Raw genomic sequence first — 16,011 nt, forward strand, 5'->3', positions numbered from 1 at the left:
CTTGAAATATGCAGGTCCAGTTATACACAGACTTTTTTCAGCAAATACAGTATAGTACTACAAATATATTTTCTCTGCCTTCTGATTTTCTCAACATCTGTTCTCTAGCTTATTTTATTATAAGAATATAGTATATCGTACACATAGCAAAATATGTGTTAATCAACTCTTTATGTTATCACTAAGGCTTCTGGTCAATGGTAGGCTATGTTAGTTAAATTTTGGGTGAGTCAAAAGTCACATGCAGGTTGTTGGCACCCCTAATACCACTGCATTATTCAAGGGGCAACTGTAGTTTATAAATGTGTGTCTCTTGTAACACTGCCTCCTGTTTGGGACAGGTGAAGAACTGTTCCACATTTTTCTTTATGCTGAGGACGTGTCTTACAATATCTTGCCTTTCTATACCTTTAAACCATTTCCAGAGGTTATGATATCCAATCTCTTTTTTCCTTTGTACAAGAAAAACTGTGATTTGGATGAAGAAAAGGATTATGAAGGGGAGGAAAAGGCATTGAACCCTAACTGCTAGAGTATAACACACTGTAATCGCTATTGTAGAACATCAACAGAATAATGAAAATAACAATAACAGATTTTATCACTATATATAAAAACATTAGAAGGTCCAGAAAGGATTTTAGAGGTTGCTTTGCTGTTTTTTTTTTTTTTTTTGGAAATGCTAATTTGTGTTTCTAACATTACAGGTCAATTTGTATAAGAACTTTATAAGCAATTAAGATTAATAAAATCATTAAAATAGCTCAGGCAGCAAATCAAATATCATTGACAAATGATTGCATAATGAATGAAACTGCAAAGAAAGGAAGCTTTTAACAAAGTATTTCTTCACTACTTGATATTAAGGGCAGGCAAAAATTTCTTCTGATAAATGTCAGGCTTTTGTTACTCTTTGCTGAGATAAGACATCTGTTTCTTTCCCAGTGAAAGAAGACCCTTGCTACACGGATCATTTTCTTAGTGACAGGCCTGACAATTTTGACATTTGTTTCATGAAGTGTTCTGAAGCAGCCAGCAAGAAAATGTACCCTTTGGGGCCACTGGAAAGTGTAGACAGGTTTACCTCTTAACTTTGAAGCTTGTTAATTCATACTCCAGAAAACATGTTGTTTGTAACAATCTTGCAGACCTGCTAGTTACCAGTGGAATTTCAAGAATACCCAGCCACATAACAACAACTATTCATAATGCCACATAACTAAGGTGGTTCGTTAGCCTTCTTGCTCTTTTGACACTGACAGCATTGTTGTAGTAAGGAGAAGGATAATTTCTAGGCATATATAGACCATGTGATTATGGTCTAATGCTCCAGGTGGCAACATAAGACAGAGTTATTCTAACAGAGAAATCAGTAAAAAACTGCCATTCTTATCTAAACTAAATCCCTCTTGTCATTGAATAAAACTTGCAAGATTTGTTTAAATGCTATTCAAGTTTCTACCATCAATTGGAACAGAGGCGCCCTCAGTTTTCCTTATTTACAAAATTGCCTTAGTTCTCATAATAGTTCGAAGAACTGATGCCAGTTAATCAAACCTATCCATCCTGCTTTCCCTTTCTCTTAGGAGATACCTAACTCCAAATAAAGGGCAATTATTTTAGCAGCTGGAATTCTGCTTAGGTAATATTTGGACTCAAATTAGTCTGAGTACAGATGACTCTGTCTTTACCCTAGAGACAGCCACATTGTAAATGATTTCCCTTGAAGTACACAGGGGACAACTTTCCCTGTTGATTCTTTTTATCTTAAAGATGACTTTATGAGTACCTTTATAGTGCAGATACCAGTCAGACAGCACCATACCCAAGTGATCAAGGTTAATATCATCAGTAATACATAATAACACTAACCTTTTGCTGTGATATACTGAAAAGGGCACAACTCTGGTCTACTGTATCTTTCTTTAAAAAAGCATAACTTCAGTATAATCATGAGAAAACATCAGATAAGCACTCTATAAAATAATCGAACACTAGTTTTCAAAACCATCAGGGTCATGAAAGTAAATACAAAGCTTGGACTATCACAGATGGGAAAAGACTGCGGGAACATGATGACTAAAGACAGTGGTGGGATCCTGTACCATAAAAAGGGTATTGCGAAAACTGGCAAAATTTAAATATGGTCTATGCAGTAGTAAATAGTATTGTCTTGATGTCAATTTCCTGGTTTCAGTAATATACTTTGGTTATAGAAGTGGGTAACACTATAGCAAGCTGGATGCAGGGCAAATGGCAATTATCTCTGTGATTTCTGCAGTTTTCCTGTAAGTCTAAAGTTATTTCAAAATAAGATTAAAAAATGGCAACTTAATGAAAGTTTTCTAAATACAAAATAAGTATCATGTATAGGCAAAGGTTTTATGTGGGGGGAAAAAAAAATCAAGTCACCTATAGCTGCCTACACTGAAAATATACAGCTAAAAGTTTGCGTTTCATTGTTCTACTTAAAATTCCATTTGTAAGTATCTCTAATGTTCATAATGGTGAAGTTCTTAATTTTTAGTCCCTTGTTTGTGCTTTCATGTGTTTCCTTTTCCACTCTGAGCATGGATTACTTTTATAAACAGAGAACATAAGCTTTCTTTTAATAAATCCCTTTATAATCTGGCCATTTGAACTACTTCCAGAAATAAGTAAGTATAATGGAGGTGAATGTTTACAAAGAGAATGGTTTCAGTTTTTACTTAACCTGAATTTGCTACTCATAGAGACAGATACATGGTAGTACAACAATAAAATGCAGTGAGAAGGTGCAGCAAGAACTAACTTAACATATTTCTATTTTCATATATAATCTTTAGATTTTAAATATTCCTTTTCAATCAGAGAAGAATTATTGTGGTTAGATTCAAATTAATAGTCAAAATTATCTGTATGCTTGAACAATGATCCTTTTAAAAATGTTAGTACATATATATATAGCTTCTGGCAAAAAAATATGTACACCTAACCTGTTATGTTAGTTATAGATTGTCAAAAAGCAATATATACTGTTCCAAACTGTGGTCAAAAACTGCTTTATTTTATTCACTTAAAGCATATTCTAGATATAATTCTCAACAGCATTTAAGATTATGCTTTTAATACAGAAAATATGCCAGTGCTGCACAAGGAGGAAAAAATTTATCTTAATAACTGGAAAATACTGATGATAATGAAAATGTTTTAGGCAAAATGGGCATGCTGCATGCTTCAGACTAAAATTAGAGTTTTTAATGTTTTACAATTCCACCATAATTCTTTAAATGGTGCATTTACTTCATAGTAATAAACACTTGGGTCATTAAGTAAAGTGCAAGATGTGTGTGATGTGCTACATTTAACAACCTTTGGCTTTTTTTCTGTACTTCTGCATTCAGTTTTCCAATGCACTGAAGAAGCAATTGAAGGCCACAATTAAATTTCCTGACTTTGCATATTTGAGATTCTTATTTCATTTAATACAAAAGGCAATTAATCTACCATTTTACAACTGAATTCCAACTTTAGTGGGCCATGATACATATTGAAATGAACTTACAAGAAATGCTTAATTAAATATACTGTAAAAAGCATACGATGGTTTTTTTTCTTTTGACAGAAGTTGCATATTTAATTAGAAATTCTAGGCTGTGTTATAAAATTAAAGTAACTTGGGAGGTTCTTAGTAAACCTAGCTCAAACACTTACGTCGTTACACAGAATGGAGCTATTTTGTAAATTTCTGCCTTTTCTCTCTACTTAGTGATTCAAACAAGAAATCATAAAGGAAATTCCCTTTTATATAATATTATAAAATCATATCCTTTATTTTAACAGCAAGATAGATAAAAGGGCAGTCATGAATATCTAATTTCATGTATAAGAATATATGTATAGTTCTGTTTCATTTATTGGGCCCTTATCTCCAATTCGTGATTTTGGAGATTAAGTGGAATAGGTTTGCCTTTCTAAGTCTTTAGTTCCTCTTGTCACTCTTTACTTGGTGGGTACTTTTGGCAGCATGGAAATGGGAAAGTTAAAAAATAAAACATTGGATTTCCCATATATAATTTGGGAAACTCTGGGAAGAAAGGCCCTAAGGACTGGTACAACCATCTATAGGAGGGTATATTTAATAGTAAAGGGAATGAAGATCAGTGAGTGGAAGCTGAGAGTTGGGCAAAATAAGTAGGATAAAAGACATGAAATCAGTAACGAATGGTAAGTGTGAGCTAGGGTAGACTCTTAATGAGCATAAACCCAATTCTATAAACTTGTATCTTTGTATCTTCCCATAAACATGAGAAAACACAACTTCCATAAATTGAATTTTTGGGTATTTCAAATATGTTTAAGATATGAATCTTCTAGAACTAAGAATACCACTATTCTCTACATGTGCAATTTATGGTCTTCAAGATTAAAAAAAAAAAAAAGTTCTTCTCTAGTAGAAGTCTAATATTTGGGAAATAAGCACAGACGTGTATGCTAGATTCTACATTAGAAGCCCCTACCTTGATAACTCACCTTCATTTATAACATTTTTGCTTTATTTATTAATAGACTTATCTATTTTGAAAGAGAGAGCGAGTGAGCACGTGTGTGAGCAGGGGGAGAAAGAGAGAGATTCTGAAGCAGACTCCCTGCTGAGCATGGGCCTGACACAGGACTTGATCCCAGGACCCTGAGATCATGACCCAGGCCGAAGTCAAGAGTTGGTGCTCAACCGACTGGGTCACCCAGGTGCCCCCATTTTTGCTTTAAAAGGTATTACTTGGTTTGAAGAATTTAGGTTGAGAAGTTGGTATGTAGTGAGCAATGATTATAGAAAAAAATAAAAACAAAACAAAAACACCTCATTCTATAATGGGCCAACATAAATATCTTTTAAGTGAGGACAGCACAAGTCCTCTCTATATTTTTCCATGTTTTTCCATGTAGTACGTTATTTGTTTCTATTTACTTATTTTAATTGAAGCATAGTTGACATAGTATATTAGTTTCAGGTGTACAACATAGTGATTTGATAATTACGTACATTATCCAGTGCTTACCACAATAAGAATAGTTACCATCTGTCACCATACAAAGTTACTAAAATATTGACTATATTCCCTATTCTATAATTTTCATTCCCATGACTTACTTTATACTGAAACTTTGTACCTCTTTGTCCCCTTCACCTATTTTGTCATTCCCCCAAAACCCTCCCCTCTGGCAGTTATTGGTTTGTTCTGTTTCTGATATTTTGTGTGTCTTCATCCGTTGTTTTTTAGTTTCCACACAGAAGTAAAATCATATGGTATTTGTCTTTCACTGTCTGACTTAGTATAATACCCTCTAGGTCCATTCATGTTATTACAAGAGACAAAATTTCATTCCTTTCTTATTGCTAATATTCCACTGTGTATATATACCACAACTTCTTTATCCATTCAGATATCCAGGTACATTAAGGTTGCTTCCATATCTTGGCTGTTGTAAATAATGCTGCAATAAACATAAAGGTACATGTATATTTTTAAATGACCGTTGTTCTTTTCTTTGGGTAAATAACCAGAAGTAGAATTACTGTGTTGTATGGGTTTTCTATTTTTAACTTTTGGAGGAAACTCCATGCTCTTTTCCATAGTAGCTGCATCAATTTACATTCCTACCTAAAGAGTACAGGGTTCCTTTTTCTCCACATCCTTGCCAACTCTTGTTATTTCTTGTCTTTCTAATAGTAGGTGGTATCTCTTTGTGGTTTAGATTTGCATTTCCCTGATGATCAGTGATGTTGAGCATCCTTCCATGTATCTGTCGGCCATCTCTATATCTTCTTTGGTAAAATGTTTATTCAGGTCCTCTGCCCATTGGATCTTTTGTTTTTGTTTTTAGAATTTGTGTGTGTGTGTGTATAATTAACCCCTTATCATTTGCAAATATCTTCTCCCATTCAGTAGGTTGTCTTTGTTGTTTGTTTCCTTTGCTGTGCAAAATATTTTTATTTTGATGAAGTCCCAAGTTTATTTTTCCTTTAGTTTCCCTTGCCTTAGGAGACATACCTAGAAAAGTGTTGCTACGGCTTACCTCTGAGAAACTATTGCCTGTGCTCTCTTCTAAAATTTTTATGGTTTCAGGTCTCACATCTAGGTCTTTAATCCATTTTGAGTTTATTATTTAATATGATGTAAGAAAGTGGTCCAGTTTCATTCTTTTCCATGTAGCTGTCCAGTCTTCCCAATACCATCCATTGAAGAGACTGTTTTGCCATTGCATATTCTTGCTTCCTTTGTTGAAGACTGACCATATAATTATGGGTTTATTTCTGGGCTCTCTATTCTGTTCCATTGATCTATGTGTCTCTTTCTGTGCCAGCACCATACTGTTTTGATTACTATAGCTTTGTAGTATAGTTTGAAATGTGGGATCATGATAACTCCACCTTTGTTCTTTCTTGAGATTGCTTCGGTGTTTTATTTATATTTATATTATTTATACACACACACATTTTTTTTTTAACTTTTTTTAACTTGTTTTTGAGAGGGAGAGAACAGGAGCGGAGAGGGAGGGGTAGAGGGAGAAGCAGACTTCCCGCTGAGCAGGGAACCTAATGTGGGACTCCATCCCAGGACCCTGGGATCATGACCTGAGCTGAAGGCAGATGCTTAACTGACTGAGCCACCCAGGTGTCCCTGCTTTGGTGATTTGAAGCCTTTTGTGGTCTCATACAGATTTTTAGGATTCTTTGTTCAAATACTATTGGTATTTTGATACAGATTGAATCTGTAGGTTGCTTTGGGTAGGATGGACATTTTAACATTATTAATTCTTCTAACTGATGACCATGGTATATCTTTCCATTTATTTGTGTCATCTTCAGTTTCTTTCATCACTATGTTATAGTTTTCAACGTACAGGTCTTTTACCTTTTGTGGTTTTTTTGGCTGAATTTATTCCTAGGTATTTTATTGTGTTTGATGCAATTATAAATGGGATTGTTTTCTTAATCTCTCTTTCTGCTAATTCGTAGTTAGTTCATGAAAACATATTTCTGTATATTGGTTTTATATTCTGCAACTTTACTGAATTAATTTATTCTAACAGTTTTTTGGTGGAGTCTTTAGGGTTTTCTATATTTAGTATCAGGTCATTTGCAAGTATGAGTTCCTTTAATTGGATGCCTTTTATTTCTTTTTCTCATCATATAGCTGTGGCTAGGATTTCCAGTACTATGTTGAATAAAAGTACTGAGAGTAGACATCCTTTTCTTGTTCCTGATCTTAAAAGCTTTCAGCTTTTCACCACTGAGTATGATATTAGCTGTGGATTGGTCATATATAGCCTTTATTATGTTGAGGTATGTTCACATTATCCCTACTTTGTTGAGGTTTTATTATGAATGGATGTTGAATTTTGTCAAATACTTTATCTGCATCTATTGAGATAATCATGTGATTTTTATCCTTAATTTTGTTAATGTGGTATATAATGTTGATTGGTGGAGCCATCCTTGCATCCCTGAAATGAATCCCATTTGATAATTGTACAACGATCCTCTTAGTGTATTTTTGAATCTGTGTCCATCAGGGATATTGGTCTGTAATTTACTTTTTTGTAGTGTCTTTGGTTTTAATCAAAGAAATGCTGGCATTGTAGAGCGAATCTGGAAGCATTCCTTCCTCTTCTGATTTTTGGAACAGTTTGAGAAGAATAGGTATTAATTTTTCTAGTATTAATTAATTGGTAGAATTCACCTGTAAAGCCATTTGGTCCTGCACTTTGGTTTGTTGGGAGTTTTTGATTACGGATTCTATTCTATTACTAAGTAATCAGTCTGTGCAGATTTTCTCTTTCTTTCTGATCCACTCTTGAAAGACTATGTTTGGGGCGCCTGGGTGGCGCAGTCGTTAAGTGTCTGCCTTAGGCTCAGGGCGTGATCCCGGCATTCTGGGATCGAGCCCCACATCGGGCTTCTCCGTTAGGAGCCTTCTTCTTCCTCTCCCACTCCCCCTGCTTGTGTTCCCTCTCTCACTGGCTGTCTCTGTCAAATAAATAAACAAAATCTAAAAAAAAAAAAAAATGTTTGCAGGGATTTATCCATTTCTTCTAGTGGCATATAATTTTTCATGGTAATCTTTTGTAATCCTTTGTATTTCTATGGTCGGTTGCAACTTCTCTTTCATTTCTAATTTTATTTACTTGAGTCCTCTCTTTTCTTGACGAGTCTGGCTAAAGGTTTATCAATTTTTGTTATCTGTTCAAAGAATTAGCCCTTAGTTTCACTAATTTTTTTTCTATTTTAGTTTCTCTTTCATTTATTTCTGCTTTAATCTTTATTATTTCCTTCTTTCTACTAAGTTTGGGCTTATTTATTCTTTTTCTAGTTCCTTATGGTAAAAGTTACATTGCTTATTTAAGATTCTTCTTGTTTCTTGAGGTAGTCCTGTATCACCCAACTTCCCTCTAGAACTGCTTTCACAGCATTGCAAAGATTTTAAACCATTATGTTTCCTTTTTCATTTTCTCCAGGTAATTTTTTATTTCCTCTTTTTTTCATTGATCCATTAACTGTTTAGTGTTCTAGAGGTCACTTAACTTGTCCTTATTTTTAAAAATGCTTTTTCTTTCTTTTATTTTTAAAAATGCTTTTTTTTTCTTCAAGCTTGGTTGCTTTCCACTACACTGTCTTCCAGATTGCTGATCTGTTCTATATCCGCTTATCAGCTGTTGATTCCCTCTATTGTATTTTTCATTTCAGCTCATTGTATTCTTCAGCTCTGTTTAAAAAATATATATATATTAAAATGTATATATATATATGTATATATATATATATATACACACACACACACATATATACACACATTTTCTTTCTCTTTGCTGAAGTTCTCATCCACTTTTGTCTCAAGTCTGGTGAGTGTCTTTATGAACATTACTTTGAACTGTTTATCAGGCAGTTTACTTATCTCCATTTCTTTTAGCTCTTTTCTGGGGTTTTTGTCTTGTTCTTTCATTTGGAACATATTCCTCTGTCTCCTCATTTTGTCAGACTCTCTGAGTTTGTTTCTATTAGGTAGGTCAGCTACATCTCCTGGTCTTGAAAGTAGTGGCCTTATGTAGAAGGCATCCTGAGATGCCCAGTAGCATAGCTCCTTCTGGCCACTAAAGCCAGGTGCTCCAGGGATGTCCCCTGTGTGGGCTACATATGCATCCTGCTGTGATTGGGCCGGAATGGGCATTCTGGTGGGCAGGACTTGCTTGCTGCCCAGCTGTCAGCAGTGACCAGCTGCAGCTACTTTGGGCACACTGGTAAGGAGAGCTTGCCCTGAGCATGGCTGGATGACAGGCCTGACTGAAGCCACTGTGGGTGCACTGCAGAGGAGAGCTTGCCCTCAGCTTGCCCTTCTGCAGTGACCATGTGGGTGCACTGATGGACATGGCTTCACCATGCAGCTGGCTGAGGGAACCAGCTAAGCAACTCTGAGTGTGCTGCTGAGTGGGGCTATCTTCCCCTCTCCCTAGGGCAGGAGTTGCTCTGGATGAGCGATGGTCCAGGACAGGGCTGCCTGCCAGCTGTGGCAGGGCAGTAGTTGCTCTGGGGGGAAATGCCAGTCCCAAATGAGGCAGTATGGTGGGGTGCAAGACACTTTGGAGGAGTATCTACCTGCCAGGGTGGATAGCGCAGTTCCATAGGGGGTATGTTGGGGTAGGGCAAGTGGTGCTAGCAAGGTAAAGATTGTCAGAACTGGCTCCCACAAGCCTCTGGCCAGCTAGGCTGATGGGGAGTAAGGAAATGGTGCCCACCAACCATTCTGTTCCTGGAGAAAGCTCCTTAGGTCCCTGCCTCTTTGGTATCCATCCTAAAAATAGTCAGTAAATCTTCATATATAACCCAGGTGCTTTTCAAACTGTTACTTCTGTGCTGGGTCTTGAACTCAGTGATATGGCGTGCTAACCTTTTAAGAGCTGAGACTCAAGTTTCTTATAGCCCTCTGGCTCTCCTGGAGTTAAGTCCTGCTGCTTTTCAAAGAAAACCTTATCAGGGCTTGTCTTCTCAGTGCAGGTCTCCAGCAATGGGGATTCCTGATATGGGGCTTGATCCCCTCAGTCTTCTGTTCCTGTGATATCCTTCTCACTTGTGGGTTGTCACACTGGTAGTTTTTGGGTCCTGACCATGTCTCTGTCTCTCCAACACTTCTCAATGTGGCCTTCTCTTTATGTCTTTAGCTGTGGAAGATCTGTTCTGCCAATCTTCAGGTCATTTGCAGAGTGTGTTACATTACATGTAGTTGTTTCCCTGGTGTATCTGTGGTGAGCTCTGCCATCTCTCTACCCTCCAGGTAGCACATTCACAAGTTCAATATATATTAAAGTTTATAGTATACTAACATATATTTAAAGAGGTCCTTTAGCAAATATTTTTATATAATCATCTATTCACCAAATATAACATTTCAAAAATCCTAAATGTGCTACTATTTAGAGACACTACATATAAATTTCTACTTTCCCCATAGATACTCAAGGAGAAGAGACATTTCTAAATTTATGCTGTTTTAGTTTTTATTCTAAATATACATATACAGGTTTAAATTCCCAGAGGTTTAAAAAATTCTACCACATTAAAGTGAGATAAAAATAGTGTCTAAAAATGTTTGAAATATGCAAGATATAAGATATGGTGATCACCAAAGTATAGTAGTCAAGAGATTTCCAAGTTGGATTAAAAAAAACCACAGTGATTGTCTCATTAAAATTTTCAGAGATACATGCATTGTTTACTATGACCAGAAATGATTCAGCAATAACTGAGTTTGTTATAAAAGCTGGAAAATACTTAGATGTAGTATATTTATTCAATAACATAAGCAATAACCATGATACTGGAATTGGCCACTAGAAGAGTGGCCAATTGTGACAGCATTTTGTTTATCCTTCACAATGCAATGAGGAGTTTAATGCAACACAGATTTAAAAAGACACTTTGTATTTTAAAAGAAATTTTTTTTTTGCTTAGTAAGGCTGTAAGGTTACTTTTTACCAAAACTAATTTCTATACAGCCATTAGAGAAATCGCTGGCCATTGTCATTGAAACCATAATAAAAAGAGAGGGAGAGAGAAAGAGAGAAAATACATTTTGTATTTCCTTTGCTGAATTATGACATTCTAAAGAAAGGATAGTTATAGCTCATATGTATCAAATCACTGTCAAAGAAACAAACAGAATTTACATAAATGGTAATGTTACAAACTTAATATTACTTTAGAGCTACGTAGAAGACATTCAAAAAGGAAAAGTTACCAAAAACTCCCTTAATGAAAATTATATTATTTATATAATTTGCTGTTATTTACAAAACTTGTTTTCACTGAATAGAATTTATCAAAGTGTAAACTACAGTTTATATTAAGATTTAAAAAGCTGACAGAGTACTTCACTAATTAAAATTCTTTTAATGTTACTGTTTCTGAGACTAGATAAATGTTTTAAACTGACAATTTTTAGACTATGAAATAATTTCATATCTAAGTAACAAAATGTCTAGATAGTAGACCTTCAGTTAGGAAATTATAAACTGTCTCAATTTAAGTTGTTGTCAATATATAATGCCCTGGTTAAGCAAGAAATTGAAGTATTTATCTCAAAAGCCACACCAAATTCAGAAATGGACTTGAGGCTAATTTGTAAACAACTATGTTTGTATGGGACATCTCTTAACTCACTTCCAGTTCTCCTCAGGGTAATTAAGTCTCAGAATAGTAAAGTTGAAAGATTATCAGATCTTATCTAATTCCCCCTCAGTATGAAAATACTGAGCACTAGATAGACAAATACATGAAATCAATTTCTTCACTAGGTTTTCTAGTGATTTAAAACGACTTCCCAAACTGTTTGCCAAACTCAGATGATTTAAAACCACATTGTTAAAAGAAAAACAGTAATTTTACAGTGGAGAAACCTGACTAACTTAACTTGAGCAAGGTTAACCTCACTAGTAATACCTACTGACATCCTATTTTCTGTCATAGGATGCACTGAGAAGGAACATCACCTCTGGTCTGTGGTAGCCTCAATCTAATCATGAGAAAATACCAGACAAACCCATATTGAAGGATATTCTACAAAATAAATGAATAATACTCTTCAAAAGTGTCCAGATTTTGGAAAGGTAAGGAAGGAGTAAGTAACTGCCACAAATTGGAGGATCCATGACAGAATGAAATAGGCGATTCTGGACCAGAAAAAGGGACATTAGTGGCAAACCTGATAAAATCCAAATAAATTGTATAAGTTTGCTTAAAACTACTATAATACTAGGGTTTAGGTTTGATAATTGTCCTGTGTTCATTCAAGATGTTAACATAAGGAGAAGCTGGATACTGCATACTCTCCATACAATTTTTACAACTCTTAAAATCTAAAATTACCTCGACACAAAAAGTAAAAACAGATAAGCAAATAAACAAAATCTTTATTAGGATGATTTAGAAATAAGAATACTTTGGTTTAAATACCATAAAGTTTCTCACCAAAGTAGTATGCAAAGGTAATCAGAATTGTACGTGAAGAGGTTTTGACATTTCTGTGATGAACAGCTCATTATAGACTCTACACTGTATAGTGCTTTTAGTAAAAAAGTGCTTGTAAAATCATATATTCAGCAATACAGAATAGTGTTTCACACATGAAGTTCACTGTCATGTTTTCCTGATTCATGCAGTTTAAGAACCATTAGAACAATATTCAACTGTAATATGATAAAATATGACTTTTTATTATTTATTTGATAGTTTCTTGGGTAGCAGATGTTCTTACTAATACTGACATATTATTTCACTAACCTTTAATCAGGGCCTTCAAAAATAATGTCTGACTGTTACCTAGAGGAAAAGAGGTACTCTTGCTTAACAAAAGAAATTTCTGCAAAGAAACATCATTTGACCTGAGGATGACTTAATAGAGTACAAATGTCAAAACAAAGTAAAAATGTTAGTAAGTCAAAACCTAAAGATTGATCGATCGATCTATCCGTTTTTGGTAGCCCAATGACAGATTTGATTGTATCGATTAAATGATCTTTACATTTCAGAAGAGTCTGAAATATATATTGTCCACTGACTCAAAGATTATTTTTTAAGATGATCTTAATTCTTGAAGTAACTCTATTCCTAGAATCCTTCCTTTTATTCTCTCACAAAAATTTAATGAACAATGACCATGTGTTAGACACTAGGCAAGGTGTTGGAAATACCAAAGATGAATAAATGGTCTTGCTGCCTAGAGGAGTCCATGTTCCATTTTGGTAGACAGGCATGCATATAATTACAATGCAATGAAGAAAGTACATCAGACATATAAATGTGAAGAGAAGAAAACTGAACCATAATACTTAGAGTATTTTTATTAATGATTAATATCGTACAGAGTTGGGTTATGTCATCAAAATAATAAACCTTCCCTTGTGCCCAAAGATTAGTATTGTAAATCTTTAAAACAAATACTTCTCAATGTAACTTAACACTGTTTTTGTATTAAGATCCAATTCAACTTCAAGGACATCTTTCAGAAATAGATTTATGTTTAGAAAGTGAATTTTTAAAAACTTTAATCCCAACTAAACAGATTAAGTTGCCTCAGATATCTATTTCAAGTTGAATACTGTTTTCCCCAGAGTGAACCCATTAATCTTCACAGTTTTATTGGAAATTAATAGCTCATTAGATGTCCAAGTAACACATCTCCTATGGCACATTAATTTTTCATGGATTAAAACACTGTTTTTGCTTCAAGAAAAATTAAAAATACTATTTTAGAAAATCCCACACAAAAAAATTCTCTAATGGCAGTATTTCATAATGAGTGTCAAAAATAACAGCCACATTTACACATCTTGAATTTGTGGATTACTGCTTAGCCACTATTTTGCTTTTTTAAGGAAAAGATTAAATGTTTTAAAGCATTACCATAATGAAAACCATGCAATGATATGTTCAAAAAAGGAGGCCTCTTTGCAAGTACTGAATCATTTAGAAAACTTGCCTAAAAATGCACTCACTTATTTAATATTTTTCTATGACCAATTATTCTGTAAGTATAAAGTTATTTCTCAGTATTCCACAATGTAACCTATAGGACATTAGAAAAAATAATTCATACAATAACATTTTCAAATATCCTGTTTGAAAAAAAAATACTTGGAGAGCTAAATAAGCCATCCGTATATCCCTCTCTGATTATTAACTATGTATCAAGTATTGTGCTAGGTGCTCAAAAATTATGATCTATTAGACAGACATAGTCCCTGCTTTATGGAGCTTGTAATCTGTGACTAAAACAGTTGATCACTGGAGTAACTATATAATTGCAATTATGATATGTACAATGAATGAAAAGTATAGTGCTATGAAACTTCTAATACAAGGATCTGAAAGTTTCTGGGAAGCGCTCCACCCTCCTGAAAATGACAAATACATTGAGATCTGAAGGATAAGAAGGAGTAGAATTAAAGAATGTAAAGGGATAAGCATTCCAGGTAAGAACAGTGAGAAGGTAAAATCAGCTGAAGTCCAGTAAGAGAGAGGAAAAGAGGAGGAAATGACATGGAAAGGTAGACAGTACTGGTTCTAGCATTTTCTGGTTCCAGCATTACACTTTGCACGGATGGTTACTTTAGATACACTTTTATGTTTGTCCTGTTTCCTCTATGCAATTGGGTAGTAGTGGATGTATAACTTGGCCTTTGTGGTCAGTGGCTAGCAAACCCAGGTTCAGATCCTAACTTTGACATACACACATCCAAAGATATGCAACTCTGAAAAGAAAAAAAATAATAATAAAAAAAACTTTGACATACACACATCCAAAGATATGCAACTCTGAAAAGAAAAAAAAATTAAAAAAAAAGAAAAAAAAATACTCTTTCTGAACCTTGTTTCCCTCCTCTATAAAATAACTGTTACTGATGGCAAAAGGTATTAAATCAAATAAAATGTGAGGAGACTAGCATAGATACTGGCCCACAGAAGGCATTCAATAAGCTTTATTCCTGCTTCCGTCCAGGGCTGACTTTATGACAGAGTTTAATCATCAATGGCCTACTGATATGCTGTTAAGCAGTTGGGATCCTTTTCAAAAACAGTACTTAGCTAAATCACCATCATTATATTAAGTAGAACTCTATTCCATTTGTGTCTCATTAATTTTTTGATCTTGCAATTGTTTGTACTACCAGACTCAAAGCAATAGTAAATGAAAGAGAAATTGGGTGAAAGATTACTCTCAAAGATAATCATACAAAAATAGTAATAATTAAGGAAAGGCAAAATAATTAAATAATTTTTCAGAATTACAAGAGCCTTTGATTATCATTTTTGCTTGAAGTTCCTCCTAGATTTACCTTATAATCTGCATAATGTTATGATTGTAGATGAATGTACACTAATGCTTTTCTCCCTGAGTAAAGCAACAATCTTATTGTGTAGTCCAACTGAAATGAAAATAATCTTGGGATCTAGATAGGTCCAATACATAAGAACAATGAATAATTATTTGTAGAGGTTAGACAAGTATTGTTCTTACAGAACTGACTTCAACTTTTAGGCATATCCTTCAAAAAAACAGTCTTACAGATAAATATTTCAGTTTTTAGAAATGAATCTTGGAAGAGAAGCTAAAAGTAATTTAATTCACCTCCCTTACGTTATATTTAAATTTTGTTTTTATTTTACATATGTATATACACAGATATATACAGATATACTATAATGGACAATATTTGATATTTGTGAGGCCTGTGTAGATACATGGTAAATATGATTATTCCTTATTATAAATATAGTATTAATTATTTGAGTAAACAGTCCATGCCACAGGAATGAGTTCTCATTGCAAGGTAAATTCCATAGAATAACCTGGTTAAATTTATTAGGTTTTTAAAAATACGTTTGACTATCATGATAGACCCCACTGGAAACATGAACTGATTTTAGATAAAATATGTGAAGAAACCTACTAGGAACTTCTGTGAAAGTATTCTTTA

General features: G+C 34.3%; 1 protein-coding gene across 6 annotated transcripts in view; it reads right to left on the reverse strand.

Moving 5' to 3' along the window:
• The window catches only part of PHF14 (PHD finger protein 14), a 228,355-nt gene that overhangs the window by 18,645 nt on the left and 193,699 nt on the right, over positions 1–16,011 (reverse strand). For 5 of the 6 annotated variants that reach the window (XM_008686327.2, XM_008686324.2, XM_008686323.2 and 2 more), the window contains one exon: positions 8,847–14,784. The exons of the other annotated variant lie outside the window; for it this stretch is intronic. In XM_008686327.2, the coding sequence (XP_008684549.1) occupies positions 14,719–14,784 (66 nt within the window). In that variant the 3' untranslated portion in view covers positions 8,847–14,718. Of the gene's footprint in view, positions 1–8,846; positions 14,785–16,011 lie in introns of those variants that run through there. 6 annotated transcript variants of the gene reach the window in all.

Source organism: Ursus maritimus, unplaced genomic scaffold (assembly GCF_017311325.1).
Source record: "Ursus maritimus isolate PB19 unplaced genomic scaffold, ASM1731132v1 scaffold_3, whole genome shotgun sequence".
Taxonomy (NCBI): Eukaryota; Metazoa; Chordata; class Mammalia; order Carnivora; family Ursidae; genus Ursus; species Ursus maritimus.